The sequence below is a fragment of the Leucoraja erinacea genome, chromosome 4 (assembly GCF_028641065.1).
Source record: "Leucoraja erinacea ecotype New England chromosome 4, Leri_hhj_1, whole genome shotgun sequence".
NCBI classification, from domain to species: Eukaryota; Metazoa; Chordata; class Chondrichthyes; order Rajiformes; family Rajidae; genus Leucoraja; species Leucoraja erinaceus.
The window spans coordinates 59,571,968-59,599,840 of NC_073380.1; the positions used below are offsets into that span (position 1 = coordinate 59,571,968).

The following is a 27,873-nucleotide window of genomic DNA, read 5'->3' on the forward strand; positions in this document are numbered from 1 at the left end:
AGATATGCCAAAAAAGTAACAATGATAAAGGAAACGGACCATTGCTAGCTGTTTGCTAGGTGAGAACGAAAAGCTGGGGAGGAGGGATGAAGAGAGTGGGAATGCATGGGGTTACTTGCAGTTAGAGAATTCAATACTCATACCACTGGGTTGTAAACTGCCGAAGCAAAATGTGAGATGCTTTTCTTTCAATTTACGTTCAGCCTGACTGACAATGGAGGAGGTCTAGGACAGAAAGGTCTGTGGGAATGGGAAGGGGCATTAAAGTGTTTGGCAACCGGGTGATCAGGCAGGTTCAAGGCCCTGCTCCAGGTACTCATAAACCCCGCAACTCGGGCGAGGGAAGTCCCCGTTGCGGAAGCCCCGAAAAGCGGTCTCCCAGCAGGGACTCGCGGGCTCCTGTTGTTCCTGTCTGCCAGACCTGTGGTAAGCCTCCGAATCCCCGGGGTCGGGTCGCAGCAGCGCTCCACCACCGCTCCTCCCGCTCCGAACTCGGCCAGCTCCATGATGGTGAGTAGGTCCGCAGCTCCGTGACTGGGGCCCCAGGTCGTTCCTGCCGGAGGCCACTCCACGGTGCTAGGCCCCAACGACAACGGAGACCCGACAGAGAAAAGGTCGGGTTCTCCATGCAGGGGATAGATTTTTTAAAGTTTCCCCCGCCCCCCGCCCCCCCCCCCCCCCCACCCATACCCACACCCATACACAAAAAAAAAACTACATTCAAACGAGACAAAAAAATAATAAAAAAGACAGAAACGGACTGCAGAGGCCGCAGGGCACTCCACGGCCATTTCTTGCTTTGTACATGATTTGCGAGTCAAAAATGCAAAACCGGCCGGTGAACTTCAAAGTTTCCCCCCGATGTGCCCCCGCCCCCCACACACATACCCAAAATAAATAATAAAAACTACATTCAAATTAACAAAAAAATAATAAAAATAACGGGACAGACGGACTGCAGAGGCCGCTGCGCCATTTCTTGCTTTGTACATGATTTGCGTAGTCTTAAATTTAACCGGGTCGGTGAACTTCAATGTATGTGACTTAACATAGAAACATAGAAATTAGGTGCAGGAGTAGCCAATTCGGCCCTTCGAGCCTGCACCGCCATTCAATATGATCATGGCTGATCATCCAACTCAGTATCCCGTACCTGCCTTCTCTCCATACCCCCTGATCCCCTTAGCCACAAGGGCCACATCTAACTCCCTCTTAAATATAGCCAATGAACTGGCCTCAACTACCCTCTGTGGCAGAGAGTTCCAGAGATTCACCACTCTCTGTGTGAAAAAGTTCTTCTCATCTCGGTTTTAAAGGATTTCCCCCTTATCCTTAAGCTGTGACCCCTTGTCCTGGACTTCCCCAACATCGGGAACGATCTTCCTGCATCTAGCCTGTCCAACCCCTTAAGAATTTTGTAAGTTTCTATAAGATCCCCTCTCAATCTCCTAAATTCTAGAGAGTATAAACCAAGTCTATCCAGTCTTTCTTCATAAGACAGTCCTGACATCCCAGGAGTCAGTCTGGTGAACATTCTCTGCACTCCCTCTATGGCAATAATGTCCTTCCTCGGATTTGGAGACCAAAATTGTACGCAATACTCCAGGTGTGGTCTCACCAAGACATAGAAACATAGAAACATAGAAATTAGGTGCAGGAGTAGGCCATTCGGCCCTTCGAGCCTGCACCGCCATTCAATATGATCATGGCTGATCATCCAACTCAGTATCCCGTACCTGCCTTCTCTCCATACCCCCTGATCCCCTTAGCCACAAGGGCCACATCTAACTCCCTCTTAAATATAGCCAATGAAGTGGCCTCAACTACCCTCTGTGGCAGAGAGTTCCAGAGATTCACCACTCTCTGTGTGAAAAAAGTTCTTCTCATCTCGGTTTTAAAGGATTTCCCCTTTATCCTTAAGCTGTGACCCCTTGTCCTGGACTTCCCTAACAACGGGAACAATCTTCCTGCATCTAGCCTGTCCAACCCCTTAAGAATTTTGTAAGTTTCTATAAGATCCCCTCTCAATCTTCTAAATTCTAGAGAGTATAAACCAAGTCTATCCAGTCTTTCTTCATAAGACAGTCCTGACATCCCAGGAATCAGTCTGGTGAACCGTCTCTGCACTCCCTCTATGGCAATAATGTCCTTCCTCAGATTTGGAGACCAAAACTGTACGCAATACTCCAGGTGTGGTCTCACCAAGACCCTGTACAACTGCAGTAGAACCTCCCTGCTCCTATACTCTCAATCCTTTTGCAATGAAAGCTAACATACCATTCGCTTTCTTTACTGCCTGCTGCACCTGCATGCCTACCTTCAATGACTGGTGTACCATGACACCCAGGTCTCGCTGCATCTCCCCCTTTCCCCATCGGCCACCATTTAGATAATAGTCTGCTTTCCCGTTTTTGCCACCAAAATGGATAACCTCACATTTATCCACATTATACTGCATCTGCCAAACATTTGCCCCCACTCACCCAGCCTATCCAAGTCACCTTGCAGTCTCCTAGCATCCTCCTCACAGCTAACACTGTCCCCCAGCTTAGTGTCATCCGCAAACTTGGAGATATTGCCTTCAATTCCCTCATCCAGATCATTAATATATATTGTAAATAGCTGGGGTCCCAGCACTGAGCCTTGCAGTACCCCACTAGTCACTGCCTGCCATTGTGAAAAGGACCCGTTTACTACTATTTATTAACGAATAATAAATTGGTATGTTCAAGATATCCAACGTTATTGATAATTCTTATTGCTCTTTTTCGCAATGTGCATAACGGCTGTAGGTTGGTTTTGTAGGTGTTACTCCATATCTCCACACAGTAACTTCTTCAGACTCAATTCAATCTGTCCGAAGAATGGTCCCAAACCGAAACGTCGCCAATCCGTGTTGTCCAGAGATGCTGCTGATGATGGAGAAAGGAGATGCTCCAGCGCTTTGTGTCCTTTTGTGCAAACCAGCATCTTCAGCTGTTTCTGCAATTCAATCCAACAGATCTTCACCCAAGCGCTGTGCAGCTCTCCCGCCGACAGGGGGCGCAGCAGATACCTCTCTATTCCCTACTCACTACGCAGTCGCGGTTTGATCCTCCCGCCAGCAGAGGGCGCAGCCGACACGTCCCCACACAGGCGCAGTGCGGACCTCCCGCCGGCAGGGGGCGCAGCAGACACGTCTCCACGCAGGCGCAGTGCAGACCTCCCGCCGGCAGGGGGCGCAGCAGACACGTCTCCACGCAGGCGCAGTGCAGACCTCCCGCCGGCAGGGGGCGCTCGTGTGGAGGCCGCGGGGCGCCGCCGTCGCCTGGCAACAAGAGGCCCGGGCGCCGCTGCCGGAGCCGCCGCCGGCCATGGACGTCCCGCCCATCCACAGGTGTCTCTGGGTGAGTAGGTGCGAGGGGACAGAGGTTCACCCCCCAACTCCCGACCATGAACGATGCACCCGCCCTGCGCCATTCCCGATCGTACCAACCCAATCCTAGCATTAAGCATACCCAACACAACCCAACACAACCCAACTCATCCCAATCCATGGCATCCCAATCCATCCCAACCCATCCCAGCCCAACCCAACCATTCCTAATCCAACCCTACCCTGCCCAACTGTATCCAGCCCTAATCTAGCCTGCCCAGCCCAATCCAATCCATCAAAACCTAACCCATCCCAGCCCATCCCTGCTCTAATCAGCCCAACGCTCCCCTCCCCAAGCTTTACTCCATCCTAAACTACCCTGTCCAACCCTGCACAGTCCAACCCAGCCCTACCCTACCCGGCTCCACCCTGCCCATTGCTTCCCTACCCAGCCAACCCAACACAGCTCATCCCATCCCAACCCAACCGAGCCCAACCCTTCCCTGCCCAACTCAACTCAACCCTTCTCTGCCTCTACCTTGCTCCTAACTCACCCTTTCCTCCAGCCTACCCTCTTCTCCCTGCACCAGCCCCATTCACTAGTGGTGACAGAAAGGGGAGCTGAGGTAATATACTGAAAGGAAGGTGTAGAAGAACAAGATTGACCATTTCACAGTCCCAGCTGCAGCTGGCCATAAAAGCCTGTTGCAGTTGTTGCCTCCATCCGGTCGTCCCATGAACCGTTGTCCTTCCCCTTGTCTGGTCATCTTCAACCTTTGTGGCCCGGGGGTGCTTCCTGCAGCCGACCTTGAAGGCACAGAAGATAAGACCCACCCCAGTTCTTCCTACCATCCCTTGTTCAGCGTCCATTGCCAACGCCGACTCCCTCCACCTCCTCTCCAGTTCCCATTCTTCAGGGCGAGCAAATGTTGGGCTCAGCGGCTTCTCTCTCCTGGCTCCTCGGTGGGAGAGCCAGGCCACCCATCATGGTATAGCAGGGCTGCCAACATTGGGTGAGAGTTGGGAGTGAGAAATTGCGAGAGACCAAGCCCGAGGGAGCATATAGCGGCCAGGGGGGGACGGGAGGAGGGATGGAAGGAGGAGGGCATCCCCCTCCCATTGGAATTGTGCAATATGGTGCATACTGCAGCGAGTCTTTTAACTTACACTTGAATACAATATATATACTTTAAATTGGATTGGAGCGTTTTTGAAAGGGGGGAGGCTGTGCGATCACTGACCACTGGCCTTGGGGGTACCCGGTGAGGGAGTGGAGCATCCGAGTGGGAAGAGGGTGTGGAAGTAGGATGTCCCCCCTCCAATGGTAGGAACTTTTTGAAATTTGATGTATTAAAATCATGTTTTAGTGCACTGTAGAAGTATGATTTCAATGTTTTTTGTATGAAGTATTTTTAAGAGGTAACTTTATCCACACAAAGGGTGATGGGTGTATGGAACAAGCTGCCAGAGGAGGTAGTTGAGGCAGGGACCATCCCAACATTTAAGAAAAAGTTAGACTGCTACATGGATAGGACAGGTTTGTAGGTATGGACCAAAAACAGGTAGCATAGCTGGGACATGTTGGCGGGTGTGGGCAAGTTGCGCCGAAGGGCCTGTTTTCACACTGTATCACTCTATGACTACATTATACCTCCACCATGCATGAATGATTCAAAATCAGGTGATCGAGTTTTATTGCCATATACTCAAGCATAGAAACATAGAAAATAGGTGCAGGAATAGGCCATCGGCCCTTCGAGCCAGCACTGCCATTCAATATGATCATGTCTATTCATCTAAAATCAGTACCTTTCCTGTTTTCCCCCCATATCCCTTGATGTTGTTAGCCCCAAGAATTAAATGTAACTCTCTCTTGAAAACATCCAGTAAATTGGCCTGCACTGCCTTCTGTGGCAGAGAATTCCACAGATTCACAACTCTCTGCGTGAAGAGGGTTTGTTCTCATCTCAGTCCTAACTGCCCCCACCCCCCCTTTATTCTTAAACTGTGACCCATGGTTCTGAACGCCCCCAACATCGGGAACATTTTTCCTGCAGTTATAGTAAGTGAAAATCTAGCAGGCAAGCAGGATGCTTTCTCCAACCACCCCCATTTGAAGTTCACAATCTTCCACCGTTTCTACCCAGTGCTTGGTACTTACTTCCAGCAGCCACTGGTTGTCCTCCAGGATGCGCTCTCTCTCTCCTCTCAACCCCCCTCTCTCTCCCCTCCATCTCTCTCCTCTCTCCCTCTGTTTCTCTTCTCACCCCTCTCTCTCCCCTCCCCTTCCCTCTCTCCTCCTCCCCTCTCCCTCTCTCCTCTCTCCCCCTCTCTCTCCCCTATCTCCCTCTTCGTCCCACCTCACTCTCCCCGTCCCACCTCACTCGTCCCCTCTCTCCTCTTTCCCCTAACTCCCTCCCCTCTCTTTCTCTCTCTCTCTCTCCCTCTTCTCTTCCCCCCTCTCTCTCTCCCCCTCGCGTCCCCTCTCTCTCTCTTTCTCCCTCCCTATCTCCCTCTCTACACTCTCCCCTCTCCCCCCCTCTCCCCCCCCCCTCTCTCTCTCTCTCTCTCTCTCTCATCTCTCCCTTCTCTCCCCCATATCTCCCTCCCACCTCACTCTCCCCCTGGCTCTCTCTCCCCCTCTCTCTTTCTGTCTCTATCTCTTTCTCTTTGCCCCCCATCTCTCTCTCTCTTTCCCCGTTTCTCTCTTTCCACCTCTCCCTCTTCCCCCTCTCTTTTACCCACCCTCTCTCTTTTACCACCCTCTCTCTTTTACCACCCCTCTCTCTTTTACCACCCCCCTCTTTTACCACCACTCTCTCTTTTACCACCACTCTCTCTCCCATTATCTCCAATCTTCCCTACTCCTCCCATTATCTCCTATCCTCCCTCTCTCTTCACTCTTTCGTCCCTCTCACCCCTCTCTCTCTCTTCCCCCCCCATCCCACCTCACTCTCCCCTACCCTCTTTCCCCTCCCTCTTCTCTCTCTCTCCATTCACGCTCCCCCTATCTCTCTCCTCTCACCCCCCTCTCTCTCCCCACTGTCTCCCTGTCTCCTTTTCCCCTCTCTCTCTCTCCACCTCCCTTTAAGAGTCTGTCCCTTTGGCACAGAGACTCTCGTGGCAGCGGCGCTTCAGACGCCTCCGATGGCCCAGGCCACTCGCACTGTCCGCAGTTCTCAGGTCGGCTCGCCTGCCCCGACCCCGCAAAAACGAATTTAAAAAATACCCGCGGTTTTTTGGGTTACGGGTCGAAAACCCGTATATTGCATATTGGGAACAGTTTGCAAAAGATCTAAACACACTACTGAGGACTCCTCGTATTTATACTTAATTTATGGCCATTCCGAAACCCCCCCCCCCAGGTTTTACAACTGATTCACCTGGTTAATTCCATCTCCGGCTGCTTGGTTGGATGTGCAGTTGGCGGCTGCACATCCAACCAAGAGAAGAGGCGCGACGTCACTCACAGCCGCCAACTGACGCGCTTCCCCGAACCGCACAGATCCCTGGCACGCGGCGCTAAGGGACAAATTGCGCAGGGACTGAACTCAGCGTGAGAACTCGGTCGTGAGCGTGAGGGCGTGAGAAATTGCTCCACGGCGTGAGTCTCACGCCGAAAGCGTGAGAGTTGGCAGCCCTGGTATAGCCATGGCTCACCAGGACCTTCAGCCACGAGCATCTCGTCGATACCTAAGATGAGTAAGGGTGTGAAAACTTATGGTGAAAAAGCAAGAGAATTATGTTGAGAGGGAAAAATCGATCAGCCGCGATCGTATGGCAGAACAGACTCCTTGGGCCGAATATCTTAATTCTGCTCTCATGTCTTCTGGTTTTAACCCAGCTCCTGTATGTTTCTATAGCTTTGTGCTGAGAATGATCACCTGCAGAGGAAACTGAAGAAACTCCGTCAGAAGAATGAACTGCTGGAAAGTGATCTCTCAGAAATCCAGGAAAAGCATCGCCTGCAACAGATGATGAGGGATTTAGTAACCACCAGAGAGTGAGAGCCCTTAAGGCATCAATTTCTTCTACTTGTGTAAAGAGACAGCATTAGTAGTTCTTTAGTATCATGTACATGTACAGTGACACTCCACAATTTTACCCAAGGAAAAGGAAAGTGTATAAATGCACCCCCATGTTATGGCAGTTCGGATAATGGAAGTTTGCCCGAACAGATTTGCCACCAATAAAATTGAGATACAGAATAAAACTTGTCCTTACGGATTTCATGTAAAGAAAAATAAATAAATGAACACAAAATGTGTACAGAGAACTGAACGAGTGTACAAGGACAAAGGTTGCACTTGTCGGTTTACAGCAGGAGGGCATTAAGAGATTTTCTTTGGAAACTGACAAGGCAATCTCGGCAATTGATACTTGCACGATGATAGTTTCTCAAACAAGGTACTATAAATTTCTAGCTAATTAAAAAAAACACCCTTTTAGAAACATAGAAACATAGAAAATAGGTGCAGGAGTAGGCCATTCGGCCCTTCGAGCCTGCACCGCCATTCAATATGATCATGGCTGATCATCCAACTCCGTATCCTGTTCCTGTCTTCTCTTCATAACCCCTGATCCCTATGGACACAAGGGCCACATCTAACTCCCTCTTAAATATAGCCAATGAACTGGCCTCAACTACCTTCTGCGGCAGAGAATTCCAGAGATTCACCACTCTCTGTGTGAAAAATGTTTTCCTCATCTCGGTCCTAAAAGATTTCCCCCTTATCCTTAAACTATGACCCCTGCTAACAATACAATCCGTATTCCCTTGCCTGTAGACCACATGGCTGTGGGGCTAATACAGAGAGGAAAACCCCCCAAAGATAACTTTCACATAACATGGGATTCAATCGAGGCGGGGGGAAGAAATTGCAATGCATTTTTCTAGTACCGCAACCACTCCTTAACGTGAGGTTTCACTGTACCGTGTTATTAAACCTCTGTCCATGCAAATCTCCACACTTACTGTTGGCTCAGTCCACAGTTAATAATTGTGACCTTACTTGATTTATTTTAATTATAGTATTATAGTTGATGTCATAGGTGACCTATCTCCACCTTCCCATCTTAAGATTTAAATAATTCTCACACTTGATTTAACTGATGCTACTGTGTTAAGCTTTTCAAAAAAAATGCTTTGTACTCTTTGTAAGTAAATACATAACTTCATATATGTACATAATATATATGCATAGGAAGGAATCGCAGATGCTGGTTTAAATCAAAGGTAGACACAAAATGCTGGAGTAACTCAGCAGGACAGGCAGCATCTCTGGAGAGAAGTAATGGATGATGTTTCGGGTCGAGATCCTTCTTCGGTCTGATGCCTGACCCGAAACATCACCCATTCCTTCTATCGAGAGATGCTCCCTGTCCTGCTCAGTTACTCCAGCTTTTTATGTCTATCTTTAATATATATGCTTAACATATTTACATAATAATATATATATACAAATATATAACTGCAACTGACATGCAGCGAATGGAGGGATATGGGTTATGTGCAGGAAGATGTGATGGTTGTGGCATCATGTTCAGCACACACATTGTGGGCTGAAGGGCCTCTACCTATGCTGTACTATTCCAAGTCATAACTGCCTTGTTGTGATGAGTTCTAAATTATCCAGTTTCTCTGGTCCTGTACAATTATTTCTTCCAATGCTCTCTGCTACTTTAATAGTATCATTTTTACCATGGATATAAATTATATCTACGCCTCTTATACACACAAAATGCTGAAGTAACTCAGCGGATCAGGCAGCACTCTAAATGGATGTGACATTTCTGGTCAGGATCCTTCTTTAGTTATGGAAAGAAGGGTCCCGACCTGAAACATCACCTATCCATTTTTTCCAGAGATGCTGCCTGATCCGTTGAGAGTTAGTCCAGTATTTTGTGTCTTTCTTTGATATAAACCAGCATCTGCAGTTCCTTGTTATTACTATCTACACATCTGCTCTTTACCTTCCTCCCCACCAGAATAGTCTGAATGCTCACTGTGTCTTTATCAAATGAAAGTCAAAAATATTCCTGGCACCATTGGATTTCTGTGCCTCCCTTAACCTTGAACATTAATTTCCACTGATGGAGTGATTTGAAAGATACCGCATGGAAACCGGCCCTTCGACCCACAGGGTCCACACCAACTATCGATCACCCATTCACAGTAGGTCTATCTTATCCCACTTTCGTATCTATTCATTAAACACTGGGCATAATTTCACGAGGCCAATAGCCGACAAACCTGCATGTCTTTACAATGTAGGAGGAAAGCAGAGGGCCCGGGGGAATCCCAAGAGAGAACATGCAAACTCCGCATAGACAACACCCGAGGTCAGGATCAAATCCGTATTTCTGGCGCTGTGAGGCAGCAGCCCCACCAGTTGTGCCACTGTGCGCCCATAGAAAACATCTGGCGGGCAGTGGTGGTATTCGAACCCACACCTCCAAAGAAACTGGAGCCATATCCAGCACCTAGACCTTACGGCCATGGTACCAATACCAAAACCTGTTGTTGCCACGTGTTTCCTCCAAATAAATGGTGTTGCTATGGGCCCCACATATCATTGGTATACTTGTCTTTTTAGAAACATAGAAATTAGGTGCAGGAGTAGGCCATTCGGCCCTTCGAGCCTGCACCGCCATTCAATATGATCATGGCTGATCATCCAACTCAGCATCCTGTACCTGCCTTCTCTCCATACCCTCTGATCCCCTTAGCCACAAGGGCCACATCTAACTTCCTCTTAAATATAGCCAATGAACTGGCCTCAACTACCCTCTGTGACAGAGAGTTCCAGAGACTCACCACTCTCTGTGTGAAAAAAGTTTTTCTCATCTCGGTTTTAAAGGATTTCCCCCTTATCCTTAAGCTGTGACCCCTTGTCCTGGACTTCCCCAACATCGGGAACAATCTTCCTGCATCTAGCCTGTCCAACCCCCTAAGAATTTTGTAAGTTTCTATAAGATCCGGTAGGCGGCGCGACTCTGGTCAGCAGCGGCCTCTGCAGCCTGTCCGCGTTTTTATTATTTTTTGTCTATGTTTATATGTAGTTTTTGGATTTTATGTTGGGGGTGTGTGTTGGGGGGGTGGGAGGGGGGGGGGGAAACTTTGAATCTCTCCCTGCACTGGAGACCCGACCTTTACGCAATACGGGTCTCAGTTGTCGTTGGGGCCTGTACAACGAGGAGAACCTCCAACAGAAGAAGCCGGGGACTCTCCTTTTGCTATGACTCACCTCACCATTCGCTTTCTTCACTGCTGGCCGAGACCGGAGCCGGGTGGAGCGGTGGAGTAGCGCTGCCACCCAGGCCGCTGCTGCTGCTGCTGCTGCCACTGCTGCTGCTGATAGAGGCAGCTGCTGCGGGTCTGCGGACGGCACCAAATGGAGCCCTCGGATTTACCCGCTTTTTCGGGGCTCCTGCAACGGCGACTTCTCCCGCCCGAGTTGCGGGGGTCGAAGAGCTCCTGGAGCGGGGCCTAACACCACTGCCCCGCGCGGCTTGGAATGGCCGCGGGACTCTGCGAGCGCACGCCGGGGTCTCTAACACCAAGACCCGGTGTGCGACCTCGCACCACCCGGCGTGGCTTTAATGGCCGCGGGACAATCGCCATCGCCAGCCGGGGCTTTGACTTTGACTCTAACATCGGGGGGGGGGTGGGGAGAGTGCAGGGGAGAGATAAGTTTTTTTGGCCTTCCATCACAGCTATGTGATGGATGTTTATGTAAAATGTAAATTATGTTGTGTCTGGGGTCTATTTGTGTGTAATGTATGGCTGCCGAAACGACATTTCATTTGGACCTCCAGGGGTCCAAATGACAAATAAATAGACTATTGACTATTGAGATCCCCTCTCAAGCTCCTAAATTTTAGAGAGTATAAACCAAGTCTATCCAGTCTTTCTTCATTAGACAGTCCTGACATCCCAGGAATCAGTCTGGTGAACCTTCTCTGCACTCCCTCTATGGCAATAATGTCCTTCCTCAGATTTGGAGACCAAAACTGTACGCAATACTCCAGGTGTGGTCTCACCAAGAACCTGTACAACTGCAGTAGAACCTCCCTGCTCCTATACTCAAATCCTTTTGCTATGAAAGCTAACATACCATTCGCTTTCTTCACTGCCTGCTGCACCTGCATGCCTACTTTCAATGACTGGTGTACCATGACACCCAGGTCTCGCTGCATCTCCCCTTTTCCTAATCGGCCACCATTTAGATAATAGTCTGCTTTCCTGTTTTTGCCACCAAAATGGATAACCTCACATTTATCCACATTATACTGCATCTGCCAAACATTTGCCCACTCACCCAGCCTATCCAAGTCACCTTGTAGTCTCCTAGCATCCTCCTCACAGCTAACACTGCCCACCAGCTTAGTGTCATCCGCAAACTTGGAGATATTGCCTTCAATTCCCTCATCCAGATCATTAATATATATTGTAAATAGCTGGGGTCCCAGCACTGAGCCTTGCGGTACCCCACTAGTCACTGCCTGCCATTGTGAAAAGGACCCGTTTACTCCTACTCTTTGCTTCCTGTTTGCCAGCCAGTTCTCTATCCACATCAATACTGAGCCCCCAATGCCGTGTGCTTTAAGTTTGTATACTAATCTCTTATGTGGGACCTTGTCGAAAGCCTTCTGGAAGTCCAGATACACCACATCCACTGGTTCTCCCCTATCCACGCTACCAGTTACATCCTCATCCTCATTTTTATTCAATATGTTCTGTTTACAAAATATGAATAGTAGAATTGTAATTTCAGGTTTATTCAGATTGTAGTTGAATTGATGTTGAAGGCATTATAGAATAATACAAAACTTCACAATTTTATACACATAAAGTGCTCAGATGCAGACTGAACCTCAAGCATGGCTCAAAGCTGGGCTTAATGCTGCAAAGGCAGATGTAAAGCGGAAGTAAGTATTTATCCGAGCGTAATAAAGAATGTAATAGAAATGTGTTCTATGGTACAAAACCACATGAAATAAAAATTATCCATAGGAGGCCAAGAATAGTTTCTTTAAAGATGTTGGCCGACGTTACTTTAATTTTTACATGTGTCCCATGAATTCTTTTACTGTCATCTTTCCTGGAAATCTGTTGTCCTTTTTGTAAACCATTCTCAGACGATGAAAGAATCTTCTGAATGAAACACCATTATTTTAAGGAACTAATGTAGAATAAATATAGATTTATGTGGTCCATGTCTCCAGAGCCAGTTGGGAATGATTGCATGTTTTGAGAAAATAGGTGCATTTTGCAGTATTCAGATCTGTGAGTAGTGAAATCTGGAAGCACCTTTTCCACACAAAGGGTGATAGTAATCTTGTTGTGTATTTGGATGCTTGGAACAGACTTTAACAAGGCTCGGACACGGGAGTACACTAACAAGCTTCTTTATTCCAGGACGCCACCTTGAGTCTCCCCCACACATGCGTACTTGCACAAGACATCACATATACTAATTACATATGCTAATTATATCACATACCTAACACTCCTCCCCCTTTAACTTGGAGGCAGGTAACACCATTTCTATTACATACTGTACCTAACAAATCTTATGTTTACTTCACCAAAGACTGGGGTCAATTTAAATTGTCAAAACTGAAGTTGATGGGTAAATGTGTCAATGCACAACGCATTCATGTAATTGAAATACAAGTTATCTTTTAACTAATTTAGTTTAGAGATACAGTGAGAAAACAGACCCTTCGGCCCACCGATTCTGCATCGACCAGCAATCAACTGTACACTAGTTCTATCCTACACACTAGGGACAATTTACAAAAGCCAAATACCCTACAAGCCTGCACATCTTTGGAATAAGGAAGGAAACCGGAGCACCCGGAGAAAATCCATGTAGTCACAGGGTGAACGTACAAACTCCGTACAGACAGCACCCAAGATCAGTACCATCTGTACAGACAGCACCCAAGATCAGGATCGAACTAGGGTCTCTGGAGCTGTGCCACTGTGCCGCTCTAGTTGACTAATGGAATAAACTATAAATTCTGATGCCTTACCCATGATCTTACCCGCTTGTGTTTTCTTTAAGTTGCCTGTTCTGGGAATCTTTTGCCAAGAAAAATGTTCATAACGTTTGGTCTGAACTATGTCTCAAACTACATGAGACATATTTATTATGAGACATAGAGCTATACCACATGAAAACAGACCACTTGGCCCAACTCATCCATGCCGACCAAGTTGCCTAACCATGTAAGTTCCACTTGTTTGGCCTGGTTAATATGCCTCCAAACCGTTACTATCCATGTATCTGTCCAAATGTCATAATTGTACCCATCTCTATTATTTTCTTTGACAGCCCATTCCATATGCGCACCATCCTATGTAAGAAAAAATTGCCTCTCAGTAGTTGCACCTTGCAAATATTTTGCACCTTAAACCTATGCTCTTTTATTTTAGACTCTTCAATTCTGAGGAAAACTGTGGTCATTTATCTTATCTATGCCTCTCATGATTTTATATAACTCTATAACGTTACCCCTCAGCTTCCCACGTTCAAAAGAAAAGAGCCTCTCCTTATAACTCAATCCCTCCAGTTCCGAAAACATTCTGATAAATCTTTTCTTTGTACCCTTTCATTTTTAATGACATCCTTCCTATAGCAGGGCAGCCAGGGATGGAAGATTGCAACCTTCACGTGGTCCGCCCTGTTTCGACTAATGCAATCAACTAGACGTGCACAAACAGAAGATCAAATAGAACAAGTTGTCCTACAACTTTAAGCTGTGCATGCCACACGAAAGAAGAAGAAGCAGGGCAGCCAGAATTGTACCTAGTATTCTAAATGTGGCCTTAGCAATGTCTTGTACAGCAGTAACATGACATCCAAACAATGGGCGGCCCGGTGGCACAACGGTTTAGTTGCTGCCTTATATCAAATGCAGCGCCGGAGATCAGGGTTCGATCCCAACTACGGGTGCTGTCTGTATGGAGTTTGTACGTTCTCCCCGTGACCTGCGTGAGTTTTCTCCAAGATCTTCAGTTTCCTCCCATACTCCAAAGACGTATAGGTATGTAGGTTAATTCGCTTGGTAAATGTAAAAAATTGGCCCTAGCGGGGTTAGGATAATGTTAATGTGCGGGGATCACTGGTCGGCACAGACCCAGTGGGCCTGAAGGGCCTGTCTCCATGCTGTATCTCTAAAAAAAACAAAAAAACTCCTGTACTCAATACCCTGAATGATGAAGGCAAGTGTGCTAAACACCTTTATCACCTGTGTCAGCACCTTCAAGGAACTATGTACCTCCATCTCTAAATCTTTCTGCTATAAAACACTTCCGAGAGCCCCGAGGTTTAGGTTTATTACTGTCACGTTTATCAAAGAACAATGAAAGCTTTTTCTCGCAAGCGATCAATCAGATTAGATAATACTATAAATACAGTACATACAACCGTCAAACAAGTGCAATAGATAGGGCAAAGGGAAAGTAAAGAGTGCAGAATATAGTTCTCAGCATTGTAACACATCAGTTCCATAGATTATGTAAGTCCTGCCCAGGTTTGTGTTACCAAAATAGAAAATCTTGTATTTATCTGAGTTAAACTCCATCTGCCATTCGTTGTAATCTTCGATTATCTTATTCACTGTCCACTATACCACTAATTTTTGTGTCAACAACAAAATCACTAACTGTGCCAGCGACAATCCCTAAACAAATGTGTAAAGGCATTTTAGATTCTTATGTGGCTTATGGGATTGGATTTCTTGTTTAAACATTTAGCTTGTGTGTTTGTTAACATGTAGAAAACTCATTACTGAATATGAAGTTAGTTATTGTCCTATACCATAAGTGTGTATAGGTAGTTTAGATACCAGTTTGGCATTGGGCTTGGTTCTCTTGGTTGGGTGCTTATCCTGGTGTTATAGCAGAAGTACTTTGTGTTTTAACGGTAATTCAAATCATTAATATAAAGGGCAATAGTAATAAACAATAAACAATTAACGTGAACTCAATAGTCAGCACAATTCAAAATTATAGGAACAGCAATAAGCTCAGTGGTCAATGGCCTACTTTTGGTGCTGCTCGTTGGTTAGGATATCAAGAATTGAGCCATGGCACTTAGGGATAAACTGGGGACAGCTGGATTATGTGGTGGTTATCTTAATCAAGCATGTGTTATTTTAGAAATATTCGATCTGCAACTAAAGATAATCCCATTAATTTCCCCAGCCGGTTGTTGCATATGTACAATGCCCTGCAGAAGCGATACGAGGAAGAAATTAAAAGCAACAAAGAGCAGAGTGAAACCATTTCAAGAATCACTGTGAGTTATTCATTTTTTTAAGGTTTTTTAGTTTTGGAGAAACAGCATTGAAACAGGCCCTTTGGCCAACCGAGACCACACTGATTGACAATAGTACACAAGTTCTATCTTACACACTAGGAACTATTTACAGCAGCCAATTGACCTACAAACTGCTCTTTTAGTTTAGTGTGGGAGGAAGCTGGAGCACCCGGAGAAAACCCAGGGAGAACGTACAAACTCCGTACTGGCAACACCAGTAGTTAGGATCAAACCTGGGTCTGCGGCTTCCACGACGCCACTGTGCCACAGTTATTCTTAATTTTGTTAGTATTTATGCATGCCAATATAATGATGGGCGTAACATACACAGTACAGGAATTGCAAGAGTAGTCCAATTTGAATTTGATCCAAAACAGGAGTACAATTATATTTTGGTTAATGGTTCATCAGTTCTTCATTCCAAGAATCATTTGGATGTTACACATAAATTAAATTATTTATATCGGTAGCAGCAGTAAAATAAAAATAACATAAATGTCATAATTTCCTTCTGCAAAACATCTTTGCAGTGTTTATCATTCCATGATGCCGTCAGTTGCTGCTTGATATTTATGGGTATCGACATTCCTGCTGCTCTTCATGCTATTTTTGGGATTTCTAAACATCCCATGTTAGATTAAAAACATTAAATCTGAGACCTATCTTCTTTGCTATTTAGTGCTGATATTGTATTTTGGTTAAGCGTTTTATTCTTCTGAAGTAATATAACTTAAATTCTCTTGTAATCATCTATATATTCCTTTTTATCAGACTGCATTTAGTAAAAATGCTGAAATCTTTAGATCTATAGTGAGTGTACCTCTTTTGACGGAACTTTTCTATATTCTTGCTTGTCTATATTATGTTATAGACAATAGACAGCACAGAAACAGGCTCTTCGGCCCAACTAATCCGTACTGCCTAAAATGACCATCTAAGATAATCCCATTTGTCTGCATTTGACGGAAATTCATCAAAACCTTTCCTATCCGTACATCTGTCCATATGTCATTTAAATGCTATTATAATACCTGCCTCTACATTCTATTTACCTACTTCTCCCTGTGTGAAAAAGTAGCCTCTCAGTTTCCTATAAAATGTTTCTACTTTCCGGTTAAACCTATGGTTTCTAGTTCTTGATTCCTCATATGTGGGGAAAAAGATCCCTGGATCCCATGCGATCTAATCTTCCAGAGCAGTCTACCATGCAGAACCTAATCAAAGACTGTGCTGAAGTCCAAATAGACCACACCAACAGCAACCTTCTTGTTTACTTAGAATCCTTTCCACTACCTGACCTACCACAAATGCTAGACTCACTGGTCTCAGGTTCTCTCCTTAAATAAAGGCACACCATTAGCCAACCTCCAGTCATCCGGCACTTTACTTGTAGCGAACTATGATGCAAATAACTCAGCCGGGGCCCCTACATTTTCTAAATCTTCCCACAATGTCATAGGATGTACCTGAACAGACCCTGGAAATGTATCTACATTAATTGTTTGGGGCGGTACAATGATGCAGCAATAGAGTTGCTGCCTTACAGCGCCAGAGACCTGGGTTTGATCCTGACTATGGGTGCTCACAGTACAATGCTCCCTGTGACTGTAGGTTTTCCCCAGGTGCTCAGGTTTCTTCCCACATTCCAAAGACGGCAGGTTTGTAGGTTAATTGCCTTCTGTAAATTGCCCCTAGTGTGTTGGATAGAAGTGGTGTACGGGGATTCGCTGTTCGACACAAACTCGGTGGGCCGAAGGGCCTATTTCCATACTGTATCTTTCTCTCACACACAAATGTTTTAAGATGTCTTCCACCTCCTCTACTGTAATGCAGACAATCTCCGAGACATCCCATTAAATTTCCGTAGTTCCCTCATTGTAAGTATTTACTCAAATCAGCTGCCCCGGACATTTTTTATGATTGGTTTTATTGTATTTTAACGTTGTGTTTTTACCTGCTTTTAACTATTTATACTGTTCCATCAGGGACTGGATGTTTTTAGTGTTATTATGTGTGAAACGTTTTAAATTTCATGTGCGATGCTCCGCTATTCCCTGGGAAACGTCTTTTAATTTTGCACTGTACAACTGTTGTTTGCAAGATGACAATAAAGGTTGATTGATTGATTGATTTTGAATTTTATCTTCTTCCTGTGTAGTCAATTGACAATATTTGCACAGTTTGAAGTTTGATCTGTATTCTATGAGGAGTTACGATGAGGGATTACGTGAAGAACCCACTCAGCACGCATGCGCGGCATACTTCAAAGCAGCGGTGTGGAATCACAGATAGACACAGTTATTGAAGTAAACATAGTAAAGACAAGTAGACATCAGTTTTTGAATTTGATCCATATTATTGAGGGTGGGAGCGGAGGGCACGTAATCCCTCATCGTAACTCCTCATAAAATACAGATTAAACTTCAAACTGGTTCTCGTTTAATCTTACTATTTTACTTCGGAGTCACGTGAGTGATTCTGTGAAGATTTCAAAGCTCTGTGATTTCAAACCGTGTAACAGTTATTATTACATCACTGCCGAAGTCTTTGAGGGAGGAAGTGTGTTATCGTAATCAACCAATGAATCTGTTTGTAGAAAAACACAATGGTATTTTTTAACAATAACAACAATGAAATTAAATTGCTCCCCTGGGCTTAAATTAAATATTTGCAGTCCGTAAAATCTTTCCTGCAAATAAAACAGGTTTTGCCAACGGTTTATTATAAAATTTCTGAACTGTCTTTCCCCCGACCATCCTGCTGTAGCCAGGATGTGGTCTACAGGCACGTCCATTCTTTTAGCCGTCGACGTGGATGCTGCCCTGGTGGAATAAAATTTGTACATGTTAGTGTTTATCCCAGCAGTTTTTAGCACCTGCTTGAGCCATCTCGCAATGGTTTGGCTCGTCACCCGACCATAAGGTTTTTTTTTGTACTGTGCATAGTCCCCAACTGATGAGGCAGAAGGGAGGAAATGCATAGAAGAAGAATTTCCCCAATCCAGCGCGAACGCATCTACCGCTGCTGCCTCAGGGTCTTGTTCCCAAGCGAAATACATAGGTACCTGGTGATGCAAATAAATCGATATCTGGCGTGCCATATTGCTTGATAACTTTTGCAAATTTTTTGGGGTTTAACATCCATTCGATGTTGTCATTAAATTTACGTGACCTGGTGTCTGCCACTGTATTTAGCTTACCTGGCAGGTAAGTTACTGATAGCCAAATATGTCTTTCGACACACCATTGCCAAATTGTGTTGACCAACTTGTCGCATGATACCGATCGTATGCCGCCCATATGGTTAATGTAGGCCACCACCGTAGTATTATCTATTTGTAACCGTACATGCAAGTGATGCATATTTGTGCATATGCTTTTAAACCATAAAAGTCACCCAACATCTGTAGATAATTAATGCCCAGTGTAAATGGTAACGATGACTCTGGGTTAGTCCATCTACTACTTGTTAGTGATAGGTTGAAATTATGCCAAACGTTTTTTACCCACCACTGTAGTTATGATATTGCTTCAGTGGGTAACTTCATGACACGATCATAATGACCTGTATGTCGTTTTCGTGCCTGTACCTTTGCTCTTTGTAAGTTTTGACAGTGCAAAGGTCTGAATTGGGTAGCCGGAAATGCTCCTACCATTTTCCCAATTACTCTGTTACTTGTCGAATAGTTGGGAGTACGTGGACCATTTTGTCTCTTGGCAATGTTACAGTCACGTAGACTGAATTAATTGTGAAGTCCAAGTAGTTCATGATTGTGGATGGCTTCAACTTAGATTTATCTGGATGTAAGACAATCTCAGGGTTTCGAATAACTGTTTGGTAGCTGATACAGCTAACATAGTCAATTCCATAGTCTTGCCTATTTTTTTATGATATCATCAAGATATGCCATGACAATATGTTTTTGTCGTGAATATTGCCAGAGCTGGTTTTAGTATCTTGGTGAATAATCTTGGTCTGATGTGACCCGTTGGGTAACGCCTTAAATTGCCAAAGCTGCCCCATCCAGGTAAATTTCAGGTATCTGCGATGATCCTTGTGAATGGTACTAAATAGTAAACATCTTTAAGATCAATGATTGCCATGAGTATCCTTTGGAAATTAGTTGTTTGGCAGTAACAACCGTTTCCATTTTGAAATGTATATACTTAACAAACATATTTAGTGAAGTTAAGTCAATGATGATGCGACATCCACCATCTTTTTGGGTTTAGTGACGAATATTTGATACGAATTCCAAGGGTTCATGTTTCCCTTTGTAATTAGTCTCACCAGTTCAGCTTGCCCCTCTCGTTTCTTTAACGGTGAGGGAAAATACCCTCTGGGGTAAATGTTGAACTGGTGGCAATTTTTCTAGTATGAATTGTATTTTGTATCCACTAAAGCCATTGAGTATATACTGATCACTCGTGATAGACTCCCGTGCTTCTTAAAACAGGTGTAATCTCCCCCCTGTTAGTATTAAGCCCCTATTTTCTATACATTGGTAGGAACCAGACCCACCTACCTCCATGGTTATGGGTATTCTTCTGTTTCCTGCCGGTCCAACGAGTCTTGCACGTTGTCTGACGTGGCGGTGATGTTGGGGGGTGGCGCATTTTGCATGGGGCCTGCTCTGGGCCCTGGCCTGAAAGGCTTACGGGATTGGCATGCAGGCCCCGAGCTTTCACTAATACCATGAGGTAGACCCTCCTGGTGGACGCGTTAGAGGTACTGCTGACTGGTTTACGTGTGGTGCTCATTCCAGACCCTGCCCTCTTGCACCGATATTTTGGACACTTCGTCCAGTTTTTTAAGCTTGGTTTGGTAACTTAGCCAGACAGCAGGATCTGTGGTTGTGAGGTCGGCGTTCTCACAGTCCTGTAAAATGTTTTGAGTTGAGGGCAGGTTTTATAACTTCCTGAGAAGTTGCGGAGCACTGCGAACAGTAGGGTCAGGTGTTTTGCCATACTACCCTGACCCTCTGCAAAAATGATAACCGACGCCAGGGATATCAAATTCATTTTAAGATATTTGGGTTTTTAAAAGCGATGCTCAATGACCCCCCAATAACGGTGGGCACTTTGAGTAAATGCAATTTAGGGGAGGTGTGATGAAATCCAACACCTGTCTTGGAGAGGTTTTTTGAAAAGAACAGGTAGTAAGCTGGCCGTCAGTTGAGACTGAAAAGCCATCTCGCTAGTGGTGGAGCCACATAGCGGCCACACCCAGCAGCTCTTCCTGATCCTGTACCTCAAGCATACTCCCGATGTTGTTGAGCCAGTGACCCCTCTTCTTGACCAGCCCAGCTCTGGTTCCCATCAATCCCTCGACAAAGGAGATGGCCAGTGCTGTTAGGCACTGGAGTGGGAGTGTTAGCTCCCTTGGCGGACTTGCCCCTGCTCCTGAGGCAAGTCTCGCTGGAGTTTTTAGCTCCATGACCTTCCTCTGGCTTGGAGAAACAGACACTCTTGTTTCTTGTTTGAAGTGCTGATCCCATCTTCCGTGTCTGTCTCCAGCCTGAGGTTGGTCCTGACCTTGCTGTTAGAGGCGGTCTGCCGTTTTCGGGCGGCATTTCAGCGGTTCTCGGGCGGCGAGTCTCCTTGTCGGGAATCTGCAGGGGTGCCGGCCGGTTTTTAAATTTCCCTCCAGTCCGCTGCTGTTGGTCAGACAGCTGTTTAGCGGACCGGGCATCAGCGCAGCACCCGTGGCTGTGGACCGCAGTGTGTGCGGTCCCGTTGCCGCCTCTCCCCCCTCCACTGTCGGCTCCTCCCTGGAATCGAACGGGGGCCGCTTCCCTCTGCTGCTTTGCTCCCCCTGGAGCAAAAACAAACGCAAAGACCGACTTTACTCTGAAGGTAGGTACTTACCTAACGTTCCTTGCCTTCAGGCTCGTATCGGGAGCGCCTGACCCTCCTGCCGCTGTTGCACTGCTGGCGTTAATGCCGCGCATGCGTGCTGAGCGGGTTCTTCACGGAATTACTCACGTGACTCCGAAGTAAAATCCAACCTTTGCTACCATCACTTTTATCTTTTCAGATTAGAATACTTCATTCAGGTTCAGGATACTCAGCACCGCTATAGAATTTCATTGTAAAGTCTGTCAACGAGTGTCTTTGCAGATTGTATTAACAGCAGGGGTGTAATGCTGTTGCTTTACAGTACATTTGTCAGACTGTATTTGGAGTAATGTGAACAGTTTTGAGCCAGGGATTTTCTGAACAGGGATGTGCTGCCGTTGGAGAGGATGTTTATGAGAATGATTCTAGGGATGATTCGGTTAACGTATTTTAAGCGTTTGACGGCTCTAAGCCTGGAATTTAGGATGAGGGGGGAACTCATTGAAACTTGTAGAGAGGATGGTTCAACTGAAGGGAGAGTCTAGGACCAGAGGGCACAGTCTCAGAATAAAAGGACGTACCTTTGGAATGGAGATGAGGAAGAATTTATTTCGCCAGAAGGGGATGAATCAGTGAAATTAATTGCCATAGATGACTGTGCAAGCCATCTTTGTGTATTTTGGGAGACCGATTCTTGATTAGTAAGGTGTCAAAGGTTACAGGGAGAAGGCAGGAGAATGGAGTTGAGAGGGAAAGAGAGATCAGCCATGATTGAATGATGTAAAATAAAAGTCAAGTAAAGTCCCTTAATGCTTGGCCAGATCTTTTTATTTAAACGACTACACTTACTGTTTTAGAGATGTGGCGATATTTTGCCTCTTCCAGGTGACGATTCACGAGTTAGAACTACAGCTTGTGACAGCGAAGCAAAGAATTCAGCAGCTGGAGAACCTGCCCGTGGGCAGAAGGCGAAGCATGTCAACTGCAGAGAGGGACTCTGCACCTGCCAAACGTGTGTCCCGTGATGTCACTGCTTGCTCACATGGCTGCAATAACATCGGTGAGGCTTCAACTGGGTGTATTGCCTCCTGGAGATCCCGACCTTTAATGCAACGCAGCAGTGCAGATGCTAGCACTAGTGTCCACTCCTCATCTGTAAATATAGTGGACGGCACAGTGGCTCAGTGGTAGAGTTGCTGCCTTACAGCGCCAGAAAACCAAGTTTGATCCTGACTACAGGTGCTATCCGTACGGAGTTTGTATATTCTCCCCGTGACCGTGTTGGTTTTCCCCGGGTGCTCCAGTTTCCTCCCACACTCCCAAAACGTACAGGTTTGTAGGTTGACCAGTAAAGATTGTAAATTGTCCCTAGTGTGTAGGATACTGTTAGTGTACGGGATCACTGTTCAGCACAGACACTGTGGGCCAAAGGGCCTGTTTCCACCCTGAATCTCTAAACTATATGGGAGTAACTATTTGGGACGGCTGGTGGAAGAAGTGCCATAGGGAAAGGCAGCTGACTAGGGTCATGGTGATCAGGAATATGTTTACTTGCTGAGAATTTATTTAGCCATTAATGCTACCCAGGCATTGAAACGCACTCTCAGCATAAATTGAGCCTGTAGCTCAGTGGCATAAATGGCCTGAAAAAGGTCCCGACCTGAAAAGTCACCTATCCATTTTCTCCAGAGATGCTGACCTGCTAAATTACTCCAGCACTTTGTGTACATCTTAAGCAAGAAAGGTGGTAATTCAACCTGCTGTGCCTGCTTCAGCTCTTTTGAAGAATGATCCAATTAGCCCTACAACCCCCTCCTCCCTATATCACTGCAATTTTAGTTTTAGTTTAGTTTAGTGATACAGTGTGGAAACAGGCTCTCAGCCCTCTGAGTCCACGCCAACCAGCGATCACCCGTGCACTAGTTATTCCCTAAATTGACCAAAGTAGATAACCTCACATTATATATTATACTCGTTATAATCCATCTGCTGTTATTTAACACACTCAACTCTCCTCTCTGTAAACCTTTGCTGATACATGTGTTCTGACATCCTAATCTTGCGTATATTTCTGGAGTGAGTTGATGGTCCATTTGGTCCAAGCAGTATTTTAATCAATATAAATTGTACAAAGTTGATGCACCGGCACTGGTCCCTGAGAAGCCCCACTATTTACAGCCCAGATCTTACACAATTTCATTTTATGAGTACAATATCAAAACGGATTTCTCATTGTCAACTGTGTAAGTTACATAATTGAAGAACTTTTATAAATGTTTGCCATATGATTCATGTAATTGTGTGGACCTTGCCTAGTCATGCTTTCTTAAGCGCTCTGTTATCACTTCATAAGTATGATATCCAGTGCTTTCCTAATGACTGATGTAAACTGGCATGTCGTTCCTGCTTTCTCTCTCCCTCTGATTCTCCTTTAGTTCTCCCTGATTCAATTCAACGATACTTTATTGTCACCTAGGCGCAGTGAAATTCATTGTTTTTGCATACAATCCGGATAAAATCATGCAGCAGATTTCCGCTAGGCAGTACACAAAGAGTCGCCATGCTCTGGCGTCGCCAAAGTTTCATAAGTTCTTAGAACAGTCCTTTCTTCTCGTAGTGGTGAAGCAGGCTGTCGCCGCACATGGCCACAGGTGGGTCCCATTTCTCTCTCGGCTGCCCCCGTCACTCCTGCTCCTACGTTCCCTGCTGATCCAAATGCACATTGATTTTCTCCCACGATATTTCTCGAAAACCATCCTCATCACCGACATTAAATTAGCTGATCAGTAACTGCTGGGTTTGTCCTCCTGTCTTTTTAAAGAAAGAAGCAATGTTTGCAATCATTCAGTCCTTTATTCCCACCTCTCTACCTATGAAGGATTGGAAGATAGTCCAGTCAGGATGTAAGGATATGTGTGGAATTTTGTTTTTTTTTGGTAGATGTTTTTTAAGACATTAAGAAAACCCCCTCTGTAACTAATTGCAATAATTCCTCCAGATGATATAGTTCTGATATCCTCTATATCGCACAAATTCTCTTTTTAAAAGGGGGAAAAAAGTAGTGTGATACAAATTAAATTTGACCTAGTTCTGAGCTCCTGATCTCAAAGATATTATCATGGTAAAACACAAATGGGAACTCATTTTTTCTTCCTGGAGGGAGGCCTTGACAGAAAAAGACCTTGAGAGAGAGAGCAGGGGCAGAGAGAGAGAGGGAGGGTTTCCAAGATTATCTGCTGTATTGGAGCTTTGGTTAGGCGGCGGCCATATTTGGAGTATTGTGTGGAGCAGTTCTGATCGACCCATTGCAGGAAGCATGTGGAGGCTCTGGGGAGGCTGCAGAAGCGGTTTACCAGAATGCTGCCTGGATTGGAAGATATTAGATGTAAGGAGAGGTTGGAGCCTTGGATTGCTCTCTCTGGAGCATTGAAGGTTGAAGAGAGACCTGATAGAGGTATATAACAATATGGGAGGCATAGATAGGGTAGATGGTCAGAATCATTTACTCAGGGTGGCAATGTCAAAGATGAGAGAGCAAGGGGATTTTGGAGGCAGAAATAATAGTAGCATTTAAGAGGCTTTTAAACCTATGGGGAAAATGGTGAGATATGCATCACATGCAGGCTGAGGATATTAATTTAACGGCATCACATTCAGCGTGGAAATTCTGGGTCAAAGGGCTTATTTCGGTGCTGTTCTGTGTTCTAAATTACGGGATCATTGTGGTGATTGGGTTGAGAAATACTACAGAGAGAGAAAAAGCAGAGGAAATTTGTTAATATAATTAAATCAATTTTAAAAGTATTAAATAACTTGTTTGCAGGTACATTGCCAGATTTAAACCTCCTATGTTTGGAGCGTTGTATTTTTATTTCACTATTTGTGGTTTGCTTTAGAACTTCTATTCAAGATTGAAAAGCTGAAAAATGAAAGAGACAAACTAACAAAGGAGAAAAACAACTTGAAGAATGAGCTGGCTGGATTGGATAAGGTAATGTGTAGAAAGCAACTGCAGTGCTGGTTTGTTCTGAAGATAGACACAAAATGCTGGAGTAACTCAGCGGGTCAGACAGCATCTCTGGAGAGAAAGGATGGGTGATGTTTTGGGTCGAGACCCTTCTTCCGACCCTTCTCCAGTCTGAAGAAGGGTCCCGACCCGAAACATCACCCATGCTTATTCTCCAGAGATGCTACCTGACCCGTTGAGTCACTTCAGCAGTTTGTGTCTATCTTGGGTAAGGTAATGATTTTTTACAACTTGTGTACAATTTTCAAACCTGTAATTTATGTTACTGTTATGTTACTGGCCTTGCTTAGCCATCACGTCACTATCCTTCAACCTCCGAAAGTGTTGACTTTAACCATTCAGGTCTCCTGAGATGAACACTTCAATTGTGAAATATATTCTATACCATGAAGAATTATATCCCATTGCTGGTATGATTGAGAACTAATGAAACTCAGTTTATGATGGATTATGTGGAGTAGACCCAATAAGTAACCCCTGCCTTCTCTCTCTTCCCCCCCCCTCCCTCTCCCACACTAATCATCCTACTAGTTCCACTGTTTGCATCCTTGTATCGCTTTGTTATCACCTCATCCACAGCCAACAAAGGACTGCTATGGTTTCCACCCTTCCTTGGTCATCTGTTGCCAGCCCTGCTTTCTTCTGGCCTTTTCTTACCTCCAGCTCCTTCCTCCCTACGTTCATTGTGAAGAAGGGTCCCGACCTGAAACGTCACCCATCCTTTCTCTCCAGCGATGCTGCCTGACCCAACTCCAGCACTGTTGGAGTTTTGCAATACAGGTGAAGAGATTGTGATGCAGCATATAGTCTGATTTTGAAATATTCCATGGAATGGAGTTAAAATGTATGATGCCACGTGTCTATCTGTTACATTTCTGAAGTGTGCATTGCTTACTGCCTTCATTAACCATTTCTCATGCAATTCATTTCAATAGCCTTTTCTCCAAACTTTTACATTTAGCATGGAAACACATTTAACTGCAGATGCTGGAATCTTGAACAGACTGCTGGGGAAGGGGTCCCAACCCAAAACTTTGTCTGTCCATTTCCCTCCACAGATGCTGCCTGATCCGCTAAGTTCCTCCAGCAATCTATCTTTTACTTTTAACATCCAAGCTTGTCATTGCTGATTGATTTATCCTTTTCATTTAATTTAGTTTAGTTTAGTTTAGAGATAAAGTGTGGGAACAGGCCCTTCGGGCCCACTAAATTTGTGCTGAACAGCGACCCCTGGTTCTAGTTCTATCCTACACACGGGGGACATTATACAGAAGCCAATTAACCTACAAACCTGCACGTCTTTGGAGTGTGGGAGGAAACCAGAATACCCGGAGAAACCCACGCGGTCACACGGAGAAGGTACAAACTCTGTATAGACAGCACCAGTAGTCAAGATGGAACCTGAGTCTAGGGCCTGGTAAGGCAGCAACTCTACCGCTGCGCCACTGTGCCGCCCCCAAACTCTTCACTTGTTTTTGAACCTAACTTTCTTAAACATTTTTTGTTTTAAGGAAATCTTTTTAAAGTAACGTGTACAATTGCTGTTAAAGAGGGATAAGTCATGAAATTAGCATACATAGAGTTCTCGTCTAAGCTGTGTCTAATCTATAATCAGGAGTCACCTTGTGGCTAAGGTATTGCTGTAGTGTAAACATTGGCAGGTTATACATTGCCTGGATTCCAACGCCCAGGAGGTTAATGTTTAGCACGGTTTTACTATTAGTTACCTAATTGTTGCATTCATTGTCCTTTGGTGCCAGTAGAATATAAATTACAATTCAGTTTGCTATGAAACAAGGACCAAGTAATATTAAGATACAATGTGTAGGAAGGAACTGCAGATGCTGGTTTGCACCGAAGATGGAACAAAATGCTGGCGTAACTCAGTGGGCCAGGCAGCATCTCTGGAGAGAAGGTATGAGTCTGAAGGGTCTCGACCCGAAATGTCACCCATTCAATCTGCAAACATTCCTTCTTCAACCATTGAAAAATCACATTTTAATAGGATATCCAGTTTATTGACTTTGTAAACTAATTGTACATTTTGTATGGGCATTGCAGGGATTCTTTGAAGAAATTGAAGATTTGAAGTATGCTCTGCAGGAGTCTGGCAAACTGAATAAAGAATATGAAAAGTGTTTGCAAAAATTGTGTGAAAAACAAGGGCTTCCATTTCCCATGGTCACAAAATAAAAGAAAATGAACTAACATTTAATCAATATAAAAGTATTTTTATATAGTAATAAAAAAAAGCAAAATAAAACAAAAATATAATTGCTGGAAAACTGATAAAACACGCAGGGTGCAAAATAGTCAGTAGGA

At 45.0% G+C, this 27,873-nt stretch overlaps 1 protein-coding gene across 1 annotated transcript; it reads left to right on the forward strand.

Annotated features, from left to right (window-relative positions):
- The first annotated feature begins 823 nt into the window (after positions 1-823).
- Positions 824-27,759, forward strand: LOC129696053 (centrosomal protein of 290 kDa-like). Its single transcript, XM_055633460.1, has 8 exons — positions 824-838; positions 3,105-3,386; positions 7,219-7,358; positions 12,212-12,286; positions 15,573-15,666; positions 22,410-22,584; positions 25,421-25,515; positions 27,613-27,759. Exons 1-8 carry the CDS (start codon positions 824-826, stop codon positions 27,742-27,744), a joined length of 1,008 nt encoding a protein of 335 aa, XP_055489435.1. The 3' UTR covers positions 27,745-27,759.
- The last annotated feature ends 114 nt before the right edge of the window (positions 27,760-27,873 follow it).